The sequence below is a fragment of the Hypanus sabinus genome, chromosome 3 (assembly GCF_030144855.1).
Source record: "Hypanus sabinus isolate sHypSab1 chromosome 3, sHypSab1.hap1, whole genome shotgun sequence".
NCBI classification, from domain to species: Eukaryota; Metazoa; Chordata; class Chondrichthyes; order Myliobatiformes; family Dasyatidae; genus Hypanus; species Hypanus sabinus.
The window spans coordinates 64,451,268-64,472,954 of NC_082708.1; the positions used below are offsets into that span (position 1 = coordinate 64,451,268).

Genomic DNA, 21,687 nt, shown 5'->3' on the forward strand with positions numbered 1-21,687 from the left:
CTCTGTTCATGGGAATTGGAGTTGGAAGGCTATAAGATCATAGAGGCATTTGATAAAATACTAGACTATCTTGTTCTTGATGGCAAAGTGTTTCTCTTTTGGTTTACATTTCCAAAAAAAAAATGATGTACCCATTGTTTTGTTCCTAAATCTCTCAGGTCTACCATGTTTCATTCAGAGTACCAATGCCATGATCAAAGAGTTTTGATCAATAGGGAAACAACATTAATCTTAATTACTATTAGAGCTGTCCTGAGGGTTGTGATGTTTTAGGCCCTGAATTTCATGTTCTTCTCTCAGACTGCTTTCCTTCAACCCTGTATATCTTCCACACTTCGCTTCATGACACCCTTCATTACCTTTCCTGGACCAAGCACCCTTCCCCCTTTGAGGCTCTGATCTTCACTTTCCATACATTTTCTTTCCCACCTCAAACCCCAATTCCTTCCCACGCTTCCCCTCACTCTTCAACCCTGAGGAAAACTCTGTGTTTAATCACCGACGGGCTTTCCTGAGGCAGTACAAGGCTGATATCAGCAGAGGGTGGGAATCCCCTGCTCAAGGAAGCTCCTGGAGTGTCCTTAAGCAGGAGATCAAGCCTATCGAGAAAGGGCTGGCATTGGTGGTCCTATTATCTCTGGTCACACTCTGTCTACACTCATTTCCTTCACTGTTGAACTTGTAACTATTCCTTTCCCTCCTGTTTTCTTTGCCCTCTCCTGTAACAAGGCCTCTGTCCACTTTCAAGCTACCTACTCTAGGCTGCACTCCAGTATTCTATGTTACTGTGTAATTATTCCTATAAATGAGATCATCTGACCAAAGTAATAAATAAAAGCTGAATTATTCCACAATGTTAATTAATTTTGATTCTAAGGATAAACAGTTAATACAGTTGCAGTTGTGCATGTGGAAAATATATAATTTAGCTTTCAAATGAAGGCAGTGGGAGGGGCATTTTAATTATTGTCCCATAACAAGATTAAAGATTTTTAATACAGGTAGTCCCCGAGTTACAAACGTCCGACTTACAGACAATTCGTACTTACAAACCGAGGAAGAACGCCATCCGCCATTTTAAGTCGGATCGCAGCACCGTCCGCCATTTTAAGTCGTTGCCGTTGACACTGTGTTGAATATGTAACTTTGAATTTGGCTTAAATTTTTCTTAGCAAGATTCACCCTGACCCTGCCCCCTCCACCGTTCCAGTCGGCTGGTGGCACAGTGAGATCAGCATCGGGCTGGAAAACGAAGGTTCCCGAGTTCTATCTAGTGACAGACCGCTCCCGTGCTGGGTTGGTGCCGATCCAGTGACTCCCGTACCATCCGTGCCGGGTTGGTGTCGAGTGGGCGACTTGACCTCGTAAAAAAAACACCACCACCTCCAGTTTAAATTCCCACGCGGAATATTGATCAAATACAGTACCCAAACCCAGCACAGCCCCCACTTGTCCCATTTAACCAGTCTTAGTGCAGTGGACTTTCGGACCCAGCGAACCTTGGGAGCTGGCGGAGGTCAGGACCTGCTGCCCGCAGTGTTTCTGTTCTGTTGATGGGAAGCAATCGTGATTGAAAATAAAGTGGAAATAATAAAGCGTTTGGAAAGAATTGAAACGACATCAGTCATTGGAAAAGCTTTAGGTTACAGTCAGTCAAGGATCGGAACAATTTTAAAGGATGAAGTGAGAATAATGGAGCATGTGAAAGTCCCTGCCCGATGAAAGCTACAATTATTACTAAGCAACTCAGTGGTTTAATTATTGGAATGCATACATTTCTTAAGTGTTTTATATGCATAGAAAGGTAAAATATATACTATATACTAAGACAAATCTTTGACTAACTGACACTAAATAATACCGGATGTACTTGTTCCGTCTTATGTACAGATCCGACTTAAAGACAGAATCAGGAACGGAACTCGTATGTAACCCGGGGACTACCTGTACTTAGAACATTTTTTTACAAATTAACATTAACCTGGAAAAAAGACCAATTGCAAAATAAATCCATAACTAAACGATATTTCTGATGCTCCTAATAGAGTATCACCAAAGATAACATAAGTACAAGCCAATCAATTAAACCTTACTTATGAAACATTAACAATGAGTACAATGTCTGGTTAAAAATTGGTGCTTCTATAAAGTAGTTATAATCAATCATTAAAATATGACAGCAACATACAACTTCCACTATGTGGAAAATAAGCAATTAAACAGAAGACAGCAAGGAACTTGAAAATATAAAATACTTCTTTGCTTGAAACATTATTAAATAAATGCCTTAAAATACTCCATTCCTACTAATAATTATTTTCTGTTTTAGAGACAAATAAGAGATTATTTCAATGTGAAAAAGGATACCATAGTATGAAATGACTGGAGTGGTTCAGTATACTTTTGCTTATATCTGGAGTCTCTATTTAAAATTAGCTCAGATTATAAAAGACAGTTTTTCAGAAATCTGCCTGCTAACCATTTCCAGGAATAGTGTGTCCATTCATCTCAACAGAGACGAATGACTACACAAGAAGAAGAATAAGTACTAGGCAATTTAAATTCCTTCAAATTTATTCTTTGGCCCGTTTTCAAATCCAGTACAGCACTAAATTTCATTCCAGGAGGCTAGCTTTGTGTCTGTACATTACTGGGTGCTCTTGTATATATCATATTCCAAAAATGTATGGATTACGATTAGTAAATTGTAGGCATGCTATGTTGGTGCCGGAAGCACAGCAACAGTTGTAGTCTGCCCCCAGCACAGTCCTTACTGATATAATTTGATGCAAACAACACATTTCACTGTATGCTTCAATGTTTCGATGTAGATGTGACAAATAAAGCTAATCTAATCTCATCCTATGCCACTTTACAGAAATTTAAGTCAACCACAAGGACTTGGTTTGCCTAGTATTTTTAGTTGTTTTATAGGAGGAATGGTTCTAGCTCATTATATTGGCACAGCTTAAATATACTGCAGAAGCTCATCATTTCAGTGAGTATGGCTTCAGTTGAGACTGTACTTATCTCATAGTTCCAGGGTCTAAGGACTGACAAAATCCAACTAAATTACTTCCCATATTTAGACTAGGACGATCACCATCTCATTAAATTGCCTGCGTGGCACTAAAACCAATATTGAGAATGAAATAATAATTTATATAAATAGAGTAAAAGTCAATATTGTCTCTTGTCATAGTAATCCAATAACTATAATTTACAATCACATCTTTTGAAAACTAGAATTATTTTGCATATCAGATCATAATTGACGGTTTAGTTAATATTGTTAACAGCAATGGAAATTTCCTCCAACAACCTATTCAGATTTATTATTAATTATATATTAATGGGCAAATTTTCATTAATAACACACCTACCTAAATTCTACAAGTGTACCTATTGCTCCATTCACGTGCCTTTCCAGTTTGCACATTTACTATCGAACGATCTTCAAATGTGGCAGATAATTATTGTCAAATTATTTGTAACAGTGCTGTGAACTTGGTAACAGGTCCAAAAAATAGGTGTTTGTTTATTTTTTAAATTTCACGCCTTACCCTAGAACCAATTCATTCCAATACTCAGAATTTCATTTCTTCATGTTACCATACATTTCTTTCCATTGAACTACTGTTATAATTCCTAACAGGTTCCTAAGGTAGTCATAGCCAAAGGATAGCAGTGGGGACGAGCTCCCACTGCTAAACAAATGCTCTTCATGGCGTGCGTCTCAAACAGCCTCTGACAACCAAGTCCAACTCCTGGTCTTCACGTGTGGCATAGTTCTTATGCCCGGTGGAGCTGTTCTCACTGACAGGAGAAGGGGCAAAGGCAGGCCACTTGTGACTTAAAACCAGTTGGTCCAGGCAGATGGAGTTCATTAACCACGGATGATAGCTCATCTAAGAGAGGGAAAACTCCAATTTCAAACCTCCGCTGCCTTGTGGCTATACCTGCTCACGGGAAAGGCTTTGGGAATAAACCCCGAGGAAAAATCCGGAGTCAGAGTCCCAGGAGCGGCTGACTGCTGTACTCAGCACTGGCATGCCAACTCCTGCGATGCTGCTAGCACCAAACTGTATCAACTTTCATCGTTCCTTTGGACCTGTCATCAGCATGGAGGGGTGGGGGTCCCACTGCATGGGACAGACAGATCTCCCTATCAATCCTGCCCTGGCTTGTGCTCTGGAGAGGCCACTCCAGCTTCGGACAAACATGGGAAGCAGCAGTTACCAGTTATAAGTCATAATGCTTGATTGGCGTAGAGCATGGTGCCAGGGGTTGTTTCCAATGGTGAGAGAGACCATTGCGTTTCAGTGGACAGCTACCGCCCACCTCAAGCTGGGCAACCCCCAGTCAATAAGGTGCTGTCCCGCCACAGTCAGTCTTCCTCATTGGGTGCATGGGGATAATGGATTATTCCACGAACAGCTGACTGTAACTACTACACCAGACAAGAAAGAAAGCAAATTTAATGAGACAAGTTGGGATGTTGGAACGTCTGCCCAATGATGACTCGACTTGACTAAAAGCTCAAGGATATCGAAGATGCACAAAAAACAGCGGTTATTAACAATGAGCTACTAAGGCTCAAGGTATATATAGCAACCCTACAAGAAACATGTTTGGTGGATTCAGGTACACTGAAGGAAAGACACTACACATTTTTCTGGCAGGGAAAAAGATGAGCCCGCAAGCATGGAGTGGGTTTTGCCGTTAGGAACTCCTTGTTACAAATGGTGGAGCCACCAGAAAATGGATCAGAATGACTTACGACGCTCCGCCTACACACCAGTCATGGCCCAGTATCTTTCGTCAGTGTGTATGCCCCTACCTTGAACTCCACCTCTGAGACAAAAGACATATTCTATGACAAATTAGAAGCTGTTGTCAGGAATATTCCAGTGATGAGCACCTCGTTCTCCTTGGTGACTTCAACGCCGGAGTGGGAGCCGATAACGATTCCTGGCCGCCTTGTCCAGGCAACTTTGGAATTGGCAAAATAAATGACAATGGATAACGTCTCCTGGAGTTCTGCTCCTGTCACGGCCTGTATGTAACTAACTTCTACTTTCAGATGAAGTCACAGTACAAGGTCTCATGGTGACATCCACGGTCTAAACACTGGCACCAGCTAGACATGATCATCGCCAGGCGCTCTTCCATCAACTTTGTACTAATCACCCACTCATACCACAGTGCAGAGTGCAATATGGATCATGCTTTAGTATGCTGCAAGATCAAACTACGTCCAAAGAAAATCCACCACTCCAAACAAACTGGAAAACCTCACACCAACACAACAGAGATGAAAAGTCAGAAAAGGCTGACCAGTTTGCCAAGGCAGTACAGGGTGCTATGACTACCTCCTCGTGAGGAGATACTGCAACAGAACAATGGCCATACCTTCGCAACACCATCCACAAATCAGCACTCTCTATCTTTGGAAGAAAGACCAAAAAGAGAAGTGACTGGTTTGAGGCAAAGTCCAACGTCATGACTCCTGTCATCGAAGCCAAGCGTGCAGCTCTCACAGAGTACAAGTGCTCACCATCCGACCAAACACTCCAGGCACTTTGAGCTACTAGAAGCAAAATGCAACAGACTGCAAGGCAGTACGCAAATGAGTACTGGCTCCAGCTCGGTGAGGACATTCAGACAGCAGCTGTGACAGGCAACATCAGATCGATGTATGATGGTATCAAGAAGGCCCTTGGCCCATCGCAGAGCAAGACAGCACCCCTGAGATAATCACCGATAAAAGCAAGCAAATGGAATGCTGCGTGGAACACTACTCTGAGCACTACTCGAGGGAAAATGTTGTTGTTAGCTCAGCCATTGATGCCATCGATTGACTACTAGTCAAGGATGAACTCAACTCTGAACCAACCATTGAGGATCTCAGCAAGGCAATTGACAGTCTGGCCCCAGGGAAAGCTCCTGGCAATGATGGGATTCCTCCAGAGCTCATCAAACACTGCAAGAGTTCACTCCTCCAACCTCTACACAAGGTTCTCCGTCAGTACTGAAAGGAAAGAGCCATACCACAGGATATGCGCGACTTCAAAATCATCACTTTGTACAAGAACAAGGGTGACAGGAGCGACTGCAACAACTACAGGGGTATCTCCCTCCTCAGTATTGTCAGCAAAGTCTTTGCTTGTGTAACTCTGGCATGTCTACAAACTCTGGCAGAATGGGTCTACCCTGAGTCCCAATGTGGTTTTCGTGCAAGGTGGTCAACTGTCAACATGATTTTCTCACTCTGTCAACTCCAGGAGAGGTGCAGGGAACAACAGAAACCCCTCTATGTCACTTTCATTGACTTGACCAAGGCATTCGACCTTGTCGGCAGGGATGGGCTCTTTCAGATTCTCCTCAAGATCGGCTGTCTCCCGAAACTCCAAAGTATCATCAAGTCATTCCATGATGACATGAGGGCTACTGTTCAGTACGATGGCAGCTCATCAGAACCCTTTGCTATTCGTAGTGGAGTCAAACAAGGATGCGTGTTGGCCCCAACATTATTAGGCATCTTCTTCTCTATGCTATTGAAGCACATGTTTGGGACGTCGACAGAAGGCATCTACGTGCGCACCAGGTCTGATGGGCGGCTGTTCAACCCTGTGTGCCTGAGAGCAGGAACAAAGGTGTGAAAGATTTTAATATGTGACAAGCTCTTTGCCGATGACACTGCTATAACCTTGTACACCAAACAGCAATTACAAACTCTCATGGACCGCTTCTCTAAGGCATGCAAGGATTTTGGGCTCACCATCACCATCAGCCTAAAGAAAACAAATGTCCTTGCCCAGAACATAGTGGAGACACCAGTCACTGCCATTGACAATTACGATCTAGAAGTGGTGCACGAGTTCACATACTTGGGGTCGACCATTAGCGACATTCTCTCCCTCGATGTTGAAATCAATACACATATCAGCAAAGCAACATCAATCCTTGCTCGACTCTCCTCGTGGAACTGGCAGAATCTGAAACTCGCTACAAAGACCAATACTGCTGTGTACAATGTATGCATTATCAGCAACCTCCTGTATGGTAGTGAGACTTGGACCATCTACTCCAAACAGAAGAGGAAATTCAATAGTTTTCACCTGCGCAGCCTTCGCCATATTCTCAGCATCACCTGGAGAGACAAAGTCCCAAACTCTGAGGTCCTCTCCCACACTGAATTTCCCAAAACATTCACGCTTTTAAGACAACGCGGACTGCGCTCGCTGAGCCACATCCGTCGTATGAAGGATGGTAGACTGCCAAAGGACATTGTCACATACACGCAACCCCGTAAAAGTATCAGCAACAATAGAACACACCTGGAGCCTGGTTTTGCTGTTAACAAAACATTATTTTATTAGTAACTACATCATATAATAACTTAAAACCGGGTAATCCAAGGGTTAGCAGTGTTATGTATATATAGGTATAAATAAAGTTCCCAAACTTATTCAAGGAAGAGTTACAGTCTTATGATGGTATGTAAGAAAAGTTCAGTTCAGATGCATAGCTTAATTAATGTGAGAGGTTTGTAATCCAAAGGCGAATATTGTGAGAAGGCAATTACGTCGATTTTCTGCATATTCCATGACAGCAATACAAAATAACAATAGCAGTAGGTTTTCTCCGAAGTTGTTGCACTCCACACACGAAATATCACTGACAATGATCTTCAACGAATATCCTTTCAACACAAGTGGTACCACACTGGAATTCAGCTACAGGACATCTCAAAGTGGAGGCCACAGGATACTCAAACAGAATCCACGTATGGATTATCACCAACAGTAGCTTATCACAAAGGGAACCACCACACAAGCAAGGGTTGACACATCGGTAGATTCCACACGGTTACCCCAAACACACAGCGTGATACACTTATCCAGTTCCATGACATACGAAATAACTCCAACAGCGATTTGGTACAATTTTCTTCAATGATCCACCACATCCAGACAAAGGGTAAACACACACGTGGTATCCACAAAGGTTTTCCCCTCACCAGAGAACCCATTCCTGTGGATTAACTAAGTGACAATCAGACTTTTGTAGCCGAATGGAAACAAACTCACCCTTATGGGCTCCTTAGAGAGAGAGTCCAAACAGTGGCCTCTTTGTCCTGACGAAGGGTCACGGCCCGAAACGTCGACAACGCTTCTCCCTATAGATGCTGCCTGGCCTGCTGCGTTCCACCAGCATTTTGTGTGTTGCTTGAATTTCCACCATCAGCAGATTTCCTCGTGTTGACCTCTTTGTCACTAGGTTTCTTCTGTTTCAAACCTTCCTCTCCTCTCTTCTCTTCCTGCAAACTTATTCTAGTCGCAGCAAACTTGTGAGACTCATTTATCAATACTCTGGATCGATCTCAACTCACCGCTTTTGGGCTACTGAAAGTTTAAACCCGTGACCAACTCACTGGTGTCTTGCATTGATCAAATCCACCTTGACTCTAACTCTGTGTGTCTGCAACTGTCCTTGTAAAACGTAAACAAGCTGCAGAGAAACCATAACATAGATTGTCCATCAAATAACTCTACCTCTCTCTCTCTCATAGTAACTAAGCACTTTTGTAATCAGTAGAAATCGAAGTGTCCAAAAATCAGTCTCATTCTCCCAGCGTTTTAAAGTGACAGTCCACAGAAAAATGAACCCTACGGGTACATAACAACATTCTCTATAGAGAAGTAGCAACAGGCAAGAGGAACGTTGGTAGACCTCAGCTTTGCTTCAAGGACCTCTGCAAGTGCGACATGAAAGCCTTAAAAATCAACACACAGTGCTGGGAGGATACAGCAGTTGACCATAACAAATGGCAAGGTACTCTTCAGCAACACCTAGAGCAAGGTGAAAGAGTGATCCTGAGTCAGTTTGAGGGGCGGAGAGCTAAATGGAGGGCACAGTGGACTATTCCACGATTCCCTACACATGCAGCAACTGTGGCAGAGCCTACCGTTCTAGGATCGGCCTCAATTGCCACAGTCGATGCTGCTCGACAAACCAATGACTACCAGAGGCACAATACACATGGTCAACCACGACCGACGGAGACCACACACACACACTACTGTTATACTCAGTAACAATACACCAATTTATTTAAAACTTGAAGACACCTTTAGAGGAGCAAGAGAATGGAATTGAAACTGGAACGTAACTTGGGCAGAAGGGTATACAATTGAAGTTGTATCTGCACCAGGTAGATTATGCCCCATTTATTTAATGGTATGGTATTCGGCATTTGCTCTTCAATAATTTGCAGCTCTCCTGTGAATATTGCTCTGAAGGATCTCAGAAGATGCACATTTACTGAAGTCAAGCATAACTCCCAACAACGGTAACAAGAAAGAAGCTGTAAATAATGAACTGATTATTTACAATGCAATTTGGGTAACAGAATTACATTATTCCAAATATTATTTTTTTTAAGTACTCTGAGGGGCATGGAGTCTCTCTGACAATCTTCTTCTCAGCAGTTCAGGTATCTCTGCATTCCTGCAGAAGAAGGTACTCACTAATGCATAAATGATGCTGTACCCAATATTTTGATTAAGAGATTAAATATACAAAATACATTCCTTTCTTTAAAGTCACCTTAATGGATAACACATCAGAAAAGGAAAACTAATGCTTCCCATTGATGGTCACATAGCTTTGGATTGTCAAAGTTATTTAATCCTTGTACATCTTTTCTTTTATGTTGTTGAACTTACATGTTTTTTCCCTAGAATCTTAGTAATAATGTTACGTCTGCCCAAAGTTTAACTAAACGTCAATTTATTATTCTCATCAAGCAAATATCAAGCATTCAAAACATTCAAGTTCAAGTTAGAGTACTCACCTTCAGGCTTATACTGAACAATCATATTCACAACCTGGCCGGCTCCTTTAAGAGCTGCTGCAGCCTGTTCATGTGTTGCAACACGAAGATCTCTGCCATTTACCTGAGCATAAGGTAACAAAATAAGTGAATTTACCTGTATATTAACTTGATTCCTATGTTTGCAGCTGATTTAAAACTGAGTGCCAATAGCAGTACATATAGCATGAATATTTTAAGGCCACAACTACAATACAAGGCTTTTAAAACCCTTAAAAAATCCTACCAACACTGAAGAAACACAACTTGTATTCAAATAGCAAATATCAAAATCAAACAAAATCATGAAAAAAGAAATGCAATCACAGAAATACAGAGCAGTGAACAGTTTATTAATGGAAATCAGCAAAATGTAAGCTTTTCAGTTGCTATGTTGATTATCAACATTTCAATATTACAATATGACTAAAATTATAACACAAATTTGGCTGTCAAGTGATTAAAATCATAATAAATAGTGTGAATATTAGAAAAGGATTAAGTTGTAGTTTAAAATCACACTACAAAACAAAATGAAAATGCTGTTGTTTTTGAGAGGAAGGGGAAGTGAGCAGAGGGTATGGTGGAAGGAATGAGAAAGAGGTTAGATGTACAGTGAGGACAATTAAGTAAGAGGGCAGATAGAGTGGAAACAGTAAGCTGAGTGGAGAGGCTGGAGAAGAGGGAGCAGGGAACTTAAAGGGGAGTTGTGATGCAATAATAGGGTAAGTGAATTGGAAAGGGTAGGGAAAGAAAGGAGGAATGAGGGGGCTAGAGACAGTAAGTGTGGTGAGCAGCAAGAAGTGATAGAGCATAATTATAGGGAGTGGAGACAGAGAGGGCAAATTGGTGGGATTAGAGGAATGGATGAGGTTACAGCGTTCAGAGTTAGCGGGTGAGAATGATGCTGGAAGAAGAGAGATAAAGAATTTAGGACTCAACATCAAGCAAATTTGAGACTCTAGAAGAATGGGTTTCAAAAGGAGCACTGAAGATGAGGAGGCAGGGGCAGAAGTAATAATAATGGGAAAGGGGTGACAAAGACTCAATGGAATTAGAGTGTTGTCCCACGTCAGTAGCCGGAGTGCATACTGCAAATCAAACTGAGCTCCAGTTTTTAATCCAAGGAGCAGAATCCAAACTTCATGTCTGGGAGATATCAGCCTGCTGCAAACAAAATTTGCTGGAAATCCAAGCTGCAAACACAAAATGCTGGAGGAACTCAACAGGCCAGACAGCACCTACGGAAAAAAGTACAGTTGACGTTTCAGGGCAAGACCCTTTTCATTCTGTACATCTCTCCCTGCTGTAGCCCTCTCATTCCTTTTCTCCATTTCATTATCACTCTGTCTCCATCTCACATCTCGCCATCTTTCCCTCTTCACACTCATCTCACTCATTTTCGTGCAATCCTTTTCTTTAGGCAAGACTTCCAAATTTTCCCTTGTCCCTCTTTCTAGATCTTTACTCTCCCCCTGTCCACCTCTCTTAATAAAAAATTGAGTTTGAAAGTAATATGAAACTAGGGACTACATTGCAACAAAAGAACTATGATGATATAGAAGTAGGATGGGTATATTTGATTGGAAGTACATTGAAAGACATGTTAGGGACAGATATTGTTTAATGTTTAAAACACATAGCGCATAAGTTGAAAAAATAAATGCATTATGGCAAACAACCCAAAAGGAAGTGTTTTACCAGAGAAACTAAATTTACTATTAAATCAAAAGCAGACATATAAAGTTGTGTGGAAAAGCAATACACCTAAAAACAGAATATTTTACATCTTAGCTTTCAACCAAGAAAGACCAAGAAGTTGATGAAGAAAAACAAGATGAAATGCAAGAGTAAATTGGTAAAAACCTTAAAAGCAGGCTTCTAAAGCTTTTGTAAGTACAAACGTTTGTACATAACAAGGAAAATCTAACAAGGACAAATGTGGCCCCTTTACAAATAGGTGCAATAGAATTTATAAAGAACATTATAGACAAATGGAATAATTTGCTTCTGTCTTCATGGAAGAAGACATACAAAACCTGCTGGTTATATCAGAGAATCAAGGTCTAATGAGATTGAAAGACTGAATTAAGTAACTATTTGTCAAAAGATTACCCAAATTGGTAAACTTAGAAGCTGAAAAATATCAAGAACTTGATGATCAACACCTGGAGTTTTATAGGAGGTTTGTTTAGCAATGGAGGATTTGGTAAATTGCAGAATCATTCCTGTGAATTGGAGGATAGCAATGTGAGAAAATTATTTAAGAAAATGGAGAGAGAAAAAGCATGGAACCACTGAACTGTTTGGCAGGAGAGAAATTGAAGGATATAACAGGATAGCTTTAAAATACACAATAGGATTGACTAGCCAGAGGCAATTTAGATGAAGGGAAAATTCGTTTGACTAATATGTAGGATTTTTTTTGAGGGTTTCACTAGTTGAGTAGATAAACAAGAACTGGGGAATATGATATATTTATGTTTTAAGATCAGTTTTGATATAATCCTACACTGGATTGTTAATACAGGTGGAGCACTTAGGATTGAGACTTCCTTGAATTTAGTGGATAGAAAGCAATGAATGGTTCCAAGGATGGCAGGTTTCCTGTATAAGGACACACTGGAAGACTGTAACTGTACTCTATATAGTTTAGATGAAAGAGATCAAAGGTTCAAAGGTACAATTCAACAGTCATCTCTGCTTAGAATTACCATGATGTGTAAGAGAATTTTTTCGAAGATTATCGCCAATTAGGCACAGGCTCTCAGCCCTACCTTAAAGTACATTACAAATCAATGACCCTTTATCAGGAGTAGAAATAGTTTGAAAATAAGGGAGTATGCAGACATGAAGAATCATGGATGAAAGACCGGTGGGTTTAAGCGACAAGAGCAATAGTGATGGAGCAGGTTAGTATAGGATAGTTCCTTTTGCTTTAAGCAATAAGTGAGGAGTTTGTCAGGTACTTTATCCCCATAATTGTCCTGGAAGTTTATCTTATTTCCCACTTCTCTCAGAAAATTAATTGGTTCTTGTTGGGATGAAAAATACATGCATTGTGAAATACTAGAGTTTAAATAGGCAGGATGGATTAGCAAGTTGCTTTCTTTGCTAGGTGACAGAAGGCAGGAAACTGTTACTGTTAATCAGTTAGACTGAATCTATGAGCCGGCCGGTGGTGTAATGGCATCCACAGTGCACTTCAATGCGAGTGGTCCAGTTCAAATCTGGCTGGCTCCTTGCAGGCTTTCCATCCGTGCTGGGTTGAGTCGAGCTAACAACTCGGCCTCATAGAAAATAGACAAATGCTAAAGAAACGGCAAGGTTGCCACCCGATGCATCACAAGGCACAAAGAAGAACTAAAAAAAATCAAATGACATCTACTTCCTAATTGGATAATATTATTATCTATTACTAGGAAAGTATAGAAGGGCACATAGAACATCATAATACAAGGTTTATTGAAAGTGTTCATTCACAATGTGCAACTCAGGGTAGATAATGGGAAACTAGCAGATGTAGCATAGAGGGCATAATATTATTAAAATCATAAGTCCAATATATTCACTCCTATGTATAGATGAACATTTGTTCTGTCTGCTTTTAGTAATTGTTCTTTCTTATCAGTCTCATGTGCTTTTGCCATTCACAAAAAAACCATAGATAGATTTATCATATTAAATGATTCTTGTGTATTTTCCAACTTACAGACAAAATCAGTATAAGAATGGAACCCATTTGTTACCAGTCTGCATTTTGATTTTTATTAGGCATTCAATAAAGTATCAAATGAAAAGTAAAGTTGCACAAGATAAAAGTTGTTGGAATGGGGGTGGGGAAACGATATGCAGTTGCTGGGAAATAGGATTGGCTAATATATAAAAACAACATCTGAAAGTTGCAATGTGCATAGTGTCTGAGGGATTAATGCTGACTTTCATATATATACAATCTACACTCAGTGGTCACTTTACTAGGTACGTCCTGTACCTCATAAAGTGGTCACTGAGTGTACGTTTGTGGTCTTTTGCTCCTGTAGCTCATGCACTTCAAAGTTTGATGTGTTGAGCATCTCTGAATGCACTTCTGCACGCCACCATTGTAACACATGGTTATTTGAGTTACTGTCACCTTCCTGACAGCTTGATCCAGTCTGGCCATTCTCCTCTGGTCTCTCTTATTAACAAGGCACTTCCATGCAACAGAACTACTGCTCACTGGATGTTTGAGATTTTTCGCACCATTCTTTCTAAACTCTAGAGAATGTTGTGCATGAAAATCCCAGGAGATCAGCAGTTGAGATCTGAGATGTTCAAATCACTTTGTCTGGTACCAATAATCATTTCATGGTTAAAGTCACATTGATCATATTCCTTCCCTGTGCTGATGTTTGATCTGAAGAAAAACTGAACCTCTTGACCATGTCTACATGCTTTAATGCACTGAATTTCTGCCACATGTTTGGCTGATTAGAAATTTACATTAAAGTGCAGGTGTACAGAAGGGTGAAATAAAGTGATTGTATATTAATGAACTAGACAAAAGGGCTCAATGTATACAGTAGTAGTCAAAGATGGGTGGGAGAACACATTGTGAAGATGTAAAGAATCTATAAGAAATAGATTAAATAAGTGGACCAATACAGAGGACAGCAGTCAATTGAATCAGGTTAATCAGGTCAGCTGCTTATTTAGGACAACTCTTAAGAACAAAAAAAACAATCAAGAAAATTGTTAGGATTCCCTTTATTTATTTGGGACACAATGCTGCTTAATTGAGGCAGGAGACTATTTTGAATAGGTTCTAACTAGCATCAGTCGTGTGCACTTGTGCAAACATTAGATGCTACACCGTGCTTAGAGCAAGACATTTTCAAATTGCGTCAGCTGCGTGTGCATGTTTTCAAAACCAGTTATTTTTGTCTCTGATAGTTGGCAAGAAATAAACAGTAGGGCAATTCAGAACTGTTCTGCTCACTGTGGTTTCAAGCATTCAGGTTTGGAAATGCCAGAAATGGCCCGGAGTGAAAATGAAATAATTTTACTACTTCAACAAATTAGGAACTATGAAGAATTTGAAGGTATTCAGAATCATCTTCACTGTTACAATGAAAATGAAGATTTGGAGGATGTAATCATCAACAGCATTGTATGAAGGCAGTCCATTATCAGCACTAGGTGTCGGTGTTGATTTTGTTCATTAGGTTCACTGAATGAATTCTTCCATTGAAACTAATGCACAGTTTATAGTACTATAGATAGTGTTCTAATGTTTTCTGGATTTCACTTAAATACATAATTTCCTCAGTTTGTCTTTTTTATACCTTTTTATCTATATTTGTATTTCCATGAAACTTTGGCTAATTGGGACAGCCTCTTAATTGGGGCAAAATATTCTGGTCTTGCTGTGTCCCAATCAACCAGAATCCACCGTATTTGGCAAATGAAGGATAATCAAATAATCTGTTTTGATAGGTATAAGGGAAAAATAGAATACATTTAAATGCAGATACACTACTATAGAAGAAGCGAGGTTATGCACCAGTAATATAGAATAATGGTGAGGCCACAGTTGGAGTATTGCCTCCTTTTTTCAGGATTTGGCCTCCTTATTTAAGGAAGTATATTTTTGCATAATAGACACATCAGAAAAAGTTAACTCAATTGATTCCTGGATAAAGCAGTTCTTTTATGAGGATGTTGTTCAGAAGGAGAGATAGAGAGTCAGTTGATATATGAGGGTTATATAGATAAGAAAATTGCAGCAAAGACCGATTAGATTAAGGCATGGTTATTAAGTGGCACATTGGATGATTAGAAGTGGTGCATTGCACCCAGTGATAATAATAAAAAAGGAAGCCTACTCATGCAAAAAGTATTAACCAAAAACCGATTTGTAGAAAAAAAATCTGTAACAGGAATTCAAGTAGCTTAGAGCTAGAAATGGGTTTTACTGAGAATAAATCTAAAACTTAGCAATTATTTTTAGCAATTTTATTATTTTGTGCACATCTTTTGGCAAATGTTATCTTCTTTCACATTAATCAGTTTTCAATTAAAAAAAAACTGTTCAATGAGTCAAACTAGGAAAGAAGGACTTTTGTTCTGCAGTCATTCCATAACTGTTCAATACATGTTTGATACTTGTTTGATCCTGAGGCGCCAGGCGTCTGCACCAGTGGTGCGTGGCAGGTTTTTGCCAGTCAGTTTACAATTGACACTTGTGCGCTACGGAGTTGTGCTTTGTTCGTCCTTTGTGAACATCTGCAGTTTTGTACTTTGTCGAAAGTTAAGCCGTGATTTTACATTCAGTTATCCATCATGGTGTAAAAGAAAATAAGCAAAAGAAAAGCAGAAAGTGATAGTAAGCGTGAATTCAATGAAGAGTGGGAAAATGAATTCTTATTTATAGCGGGTCTGTCAGGAAAACCATTGTGCATTGTTTGTGAAAACATTTTCTCGCATAATAGAAGACATGATCTTGATAGACACTATAAATCACAACATCAGACTGAAATAGAAGGAAAACTGAAGCTAGTGCTTGGGTCTGAGTTATGGAAAGAATACGTGATTAAGAAAAAGGAAGAAATCAAAAGAAGTCAAAATATATTTGTTAAAGTCTCGTTAAGGTAAGTAATGTTTATCTTGTTTTAATATTAAATCAATATATCATGTAAAAATGCTAAATATGTCTATATTAACATTTTTACATGATTTGAATGGGGGTACAAGAGTTGTATGGCGCATCTGAACTTGTGCGTGAAAAAACTGACTGTGGTGAACTACGTGTGCCTGTCTGGACACGCCCCCTGCTGACTGCTCCTGTGGCTCCTCCCACAGGCCCCTGTATAAAGGCGATCTGAGGCCTATGCTCGGCCTCAGTCTCCAGGACGTAGTATGATGGTCACTCACTTCTGGTTCCTTCTTCCAGTCAATAAAAGCCAATATCTCGCCTGACGCATGAAATGTAAAAGGTTGGCCACCCCTGTTCTATACCAGTCACGTGGACAACTGTCCACCTACTTGGCTAGGCACAGATGTAACGATATTCTAAAGGCTTGACATTACCAAACAGAAAGGTGATTTTCAATCCACCCACCACATATACCCTCAACCATGTCTATAATAGTATTTGAGCAGCATCTAGAAGGGAAAGAGAAGTCACTGACTAACGATCCATCATTAATTTCCCCTCTCATCATGACATGAAAATTTGCTGGTCAACAAGTCAATCTGAGTATCTTTGCTACATGGACTGCAAAAAAAATTAAAGATAAAGGCCATTCCTTTCATCTTTTCAAAGAAAATTAGGGCTTGGGAAATAGATTTAAGATAGCTTTTTAACATTCATACAATTAGAATGATTCTCTTCTTGTGTTATCCTATCCTCATCTTATCCAAATTGTGGGAACAGAGATTTATCTTCGGTCTTTATTTCTAAAGACTTGTGGGGTAATACTGGCTGTTGGGTATTCAGTAAAACACCAATAATCTAGTATTCATTTGCTTAGATATCCAAATAGTTTGGCACCTGGCACACCAGATTCTGTCCTCTCTTTAAACTGACTTCAGCCCTTTTTCTGGTGCTCCATTTAAACACACTTAGTTCTGTCTTCTATGATGCCTTTAAACTCATAACAGCCTTACTTCTACATTCCTTTTAAACAAAATGGGGTCCCTTTTCTCATGATCCCTTTACACTCACCAAGTTCTGTTTCTCATGATTGGAAAAAAGAAAGAAAAATTAGCTTTCAAAATGTACAGTGAAATGTGTCACTTGCATCAAATCAAATCAATGACAATTCTGCTGGGGGCAGCCTTCAAGTGTCGCCATGCTTCTGGTGACAACATAGCATGCCCACAACTCACTAACCCCTATTGTATGTTTTTGGAATGTGAGAGGAAACGGGAACACCTGGATGAAACCCACGTAGTCACAGAGAGAACATACAAACTCCTTACTGGTAGTGGCTTGAATTGAACTCTGATTGGTAATTGTTGGTCCTGTAAAGTGATGAGTTAACTGCTGTGCTACTGTGCTACTGTCTATGCTACCACTGGCACTAAAGAACTGAGAATTGCAAAAATTGTTGGTCATTATCAGCAAAAACCATTCCCAAAAAAATGGGAGTAGCATTTAGTTATTAAGTCTAGAAAGCTAACAGTTAATTGAAATACATTGTGTAATTTCTGTTCAAAGTGTAGAAGACCAAGGACAGAGACAGAGTTTCAACCTGATCATTTCTATCTGATTCTGCATTCAGCTTCTAACACTATCATTTCCATCACACAGCTTGCTTACATCCAGCCTTTGCAATAAAGATGCTGGAAATACTCAGCATACAGAGGGGAAAAAAGCAGGGTTAACGCTTCAGGTTGATGACTTTTCATCAGAACTGAGAAATTTTAAAATCAATCATTCTTAATTTGCATAGACAAGTGGAAAGAATAAATGGAACATCTTGACAGGGTGGAAACAAAGAATAATTAAAAGATACGAGATGTCGCCAGAGCAGGGTGACTCGTTGCAAGTTGAACCTACATATCCACTCATACTTCTATTATAATCTTCCTTGCCTTTAAATCTAAATTCTCTGTCTCTAACAATCTACCTCAATGCACTGTGCACTAAATTGATCTGTATAAGCAGTTTGCACGACAAGCTATTCACTGTATCTCAATACCAGCAACAATAACAAAGCAATTCCAGTTCCATTTCTAAGTAATGGTGATGCTGGCCAGCTGATGCTGACAGGGTGTGAAGACAATTGATCACAATAGGTCTACCTGAAGGAAATGTAAGTAGAAGGAAATGACTAAGATCAGAGGAGAGATTAAAAAATATTGTTGCTGGAGTTGTGAGATACAAAACACCGCTGCTACTGGAACCTGAAATAAAAGGGTTCCAAAAAATATTCAGCAGATCAAGAAGTGATTGTGGAGAGAGATTAATAAGATGACTCATCAGAATTTTACAAATTCCTTTTAAACACACTGATGTCCCCTTCCTCATATTCCTTGTAAAATCACCTGCCTTTCTTTGCATGCTCCCTTTAAACTCACTGCACTCGGATTCCAGTACTCCCTTTAAACACATGGGGGGGGGGGGGGGGAGGTGGTCATGTTTCCCAAGCTTACTGTTTAGCCTACATTGATAGAAAAGTAGATACAAGCTAAATAGGCAGAAGTTCAGCTTTGCCCCTATTTGACATTTGCCGAAAATGTTAATAACTGCAGAGAAAAAAGGAAAAAAGAAACCAATTAAAGATAAAAAAAAACACAATATGAATAAAATAGCCTATAGTTCAAGTCAGCACCGGTGCACAGAAAAGCATAGAAAAACATTTTAGATTGATGACCTTTCATCAGAACTGGAATACTTAAAGAACTAACAAGTTTCAATCTAATTGCATGTGAAAAGGAAGGCTGTCTGTCAAAGGAGGGAAGATAAGAAGGATTAAAACAAAAGGAAAGACCACATAATGTATAAACGAATAGGACTTTAAAGAAAGGAACTGAACATAGCAAAAGCAGGATCTCATTACTAACATATGCTGTTCCATAAAAATGGGAACTAAGTTTAAGTCCAGAAAGTTAATGTTCAGTTGAAAAATATTGCTTGTGAAGTTTCTACTGGAAGCATATAGCAGACCAAGGAAAGAAACAGAGTGGCTCACATTTTAAATCTGACCACTTAGAATGAGAAGTTTACAACATCTGTATCTCTTCTGCATCTTCTGTATTCTGTGTGACTGCATTAAGTTTATGACTATGACACTATTTTTTTCATTATACAGCTTACTTACATTTGGAGCAGATGGTACAAAGTTGTTAGCATAACACTATTACTACACCAGTGACCTGGGTTCAATTCCACCACTGTCTCTTAAGGAGCTGGTATATTGATATTCCAAAGGTGTATGAGTTAGATTAACTGGTCATGTGTAATTGAGAAACGTGGAATCGTTGCGTTGAAAAAACCTGTTATCATGCTGTATCTCTAAATAAATAAATCTAAATATCCACCTTTGCAACAAAGATACAGGAAATACTCAACATATAGAGAAATAAATAGAGTTATCATCAGAATTGGGAAATTTGTAAATCAAATACCCTCAATTCGTAGAGAAAACTGGTGAAAGAAAAACAAACAGAATGTCTTGATAGAGTGGAAACCAAAAGAGATAGAATAATACAAGTAATGGTGATGCTGGCTGAGATTGAGTGTAAAGAGGTTTTGATCAAACTGATCGATCTGTAGGAAATGTAAGTCAAAGCAAATGACTGAGATCAGAGGAGAGAGATAAAAATTAACACTGGATCTGTGAGATACTGTTGCTGTGGGAAATCTGAAATAAATGTGTGCCAAAAATATTCAGCAGGTCAACAAGTGATTTAACAGAGAGATAAACAAAACTAATATTACAGATAGAAGCAACACACACAAAATGCTGGAGGAACTCAGCAGGTCAGGTGGCACTTATGGAAATAAATAGATGATATTTCAGGCCGAGAACCTTCTTCAGGACTGAGATAGAAGGGGAAAGATGCCAGAATAAAAAGGTGAGGGGAAGGGAAGGAGGTTAGCTGGAAGGTAATAGGTGAAGCCAGGTTGGTGAGAAAGGCCAGACTGGAGAAGGGGGGACAGGAGAGTGGACTATATGAGAAATGGAAGAAGGAGGGGACCCAGGGGAAAGTAACAGGTAGGTGAGGAGAGGTAAAAGGTCAGAGTGGGGAATAGAGGTCCTCCACTCTGAAGGTGGCCCTCATCTTGGCACAAAAGGAGACCATGGACCAACATGTCGGAATGGGAATGGGAACCGGAATTAAAATGTTTGGTCACTGGGAAGTCCTGTTTGTAGTGAGTGGTGCGGAGGTGCTCAACAAAGCTGTTCCCCAATTTACGACAGGTCTCACCTGTGTAAAGGAGGCCTGAATGGAGGTGAGGGAGGAGGTGTATGAGCAAGTGTAGCACTTAGACCATTTGCAGGAATAAGTGCTGGGAGGGAGATTAGTGGGGAAGGATGAATGGACAAGGGAATTTTGGAGGGTGCGATACCTGCAGAAAGTGAAGGAGTGGGGAAGTAAAGATATGTTTAGTGGTAGGATCCTTTTGGAGATGGCAAAAGTTGTGGAGGATAATGTGTTGGATGAGTAGGCTGATGGGTAGTAGATAAGGACAAGAAAAATTCAGTCTCTATTAAGGCAGCAGGAAGATGAGCGCAGATGTACCGTAAATGGAGGAGATGCCAGTGAGGGCAGCATTAGTAGTGGCGGGAGGGAAATCAAATTCTTTAAAGAAGGAGGACATCTCTGTTCCTGGGAACAGATGTGGCAGAGGGGAAGAAACTGAGAAAAGGGAATACAGGTAGTCCCCGAGTTATGAACGTCCGACTTACGGACAACTTGTACTTAGGAACCGAGGAAGGAGAACGCCGTCTGCCATTTTAAGTCAGATCGCGACACCGTCCGCCATTTTAAGTCGGATCGCGACACCATCCACCATTTTAAGTAGTTGCCGTTGACACTGTGTTGGGAGTTAAACTTTGTATTTGGCTTAAATTTTTCTTAGTAAGATTCACCCTGACCCCGCCTTCCCCCCACCCCACCCCCCATTCTGTTCGGCTGGTGGCGCAGTGAGATCAGCGCCGGGCTGGAGAACGGAGTTTCTCGAGGTCGATCCAGTGATAGACCGTTCCCGTGCCGGGTTGATGTCGATCCAGAGACTCCCGTACCATCCGTGCTGGGTTGATGTCGAGCTTGCAACTCGACTTCGTAAAAAAAACCCACTGCCACCTCCAGTTTAA

At 40.1% G+C, this 21,687-nt stretch overlaps 1 protein-coding gene across 3 annotated transcripts in view; it reads right to left on the reverse strand.

The window, feature by feature from the left end:
- The window catches only part of dlg2 (discs, large homolog 2 (Drosophila)), a 787,731-nt gene that overhangs the window by 278,542 nt on the left and 487,502 nt on the right, over positions 1-21,687 (reverse strand). For all 3 annotated transcript variants that reach the window (XM_059964524.1, XM_059964523.1, XM_059964526.1), the window contains one exon: positions 9,860-9,962. In XM_059964524.1, the coding sequence (XP_059820507.1) occupies positions 9,860-9,962 (103 nt within the window). The remainder of the gene's footprint in view (positions 1-9,859; positions 9,963-21,687) is intronic.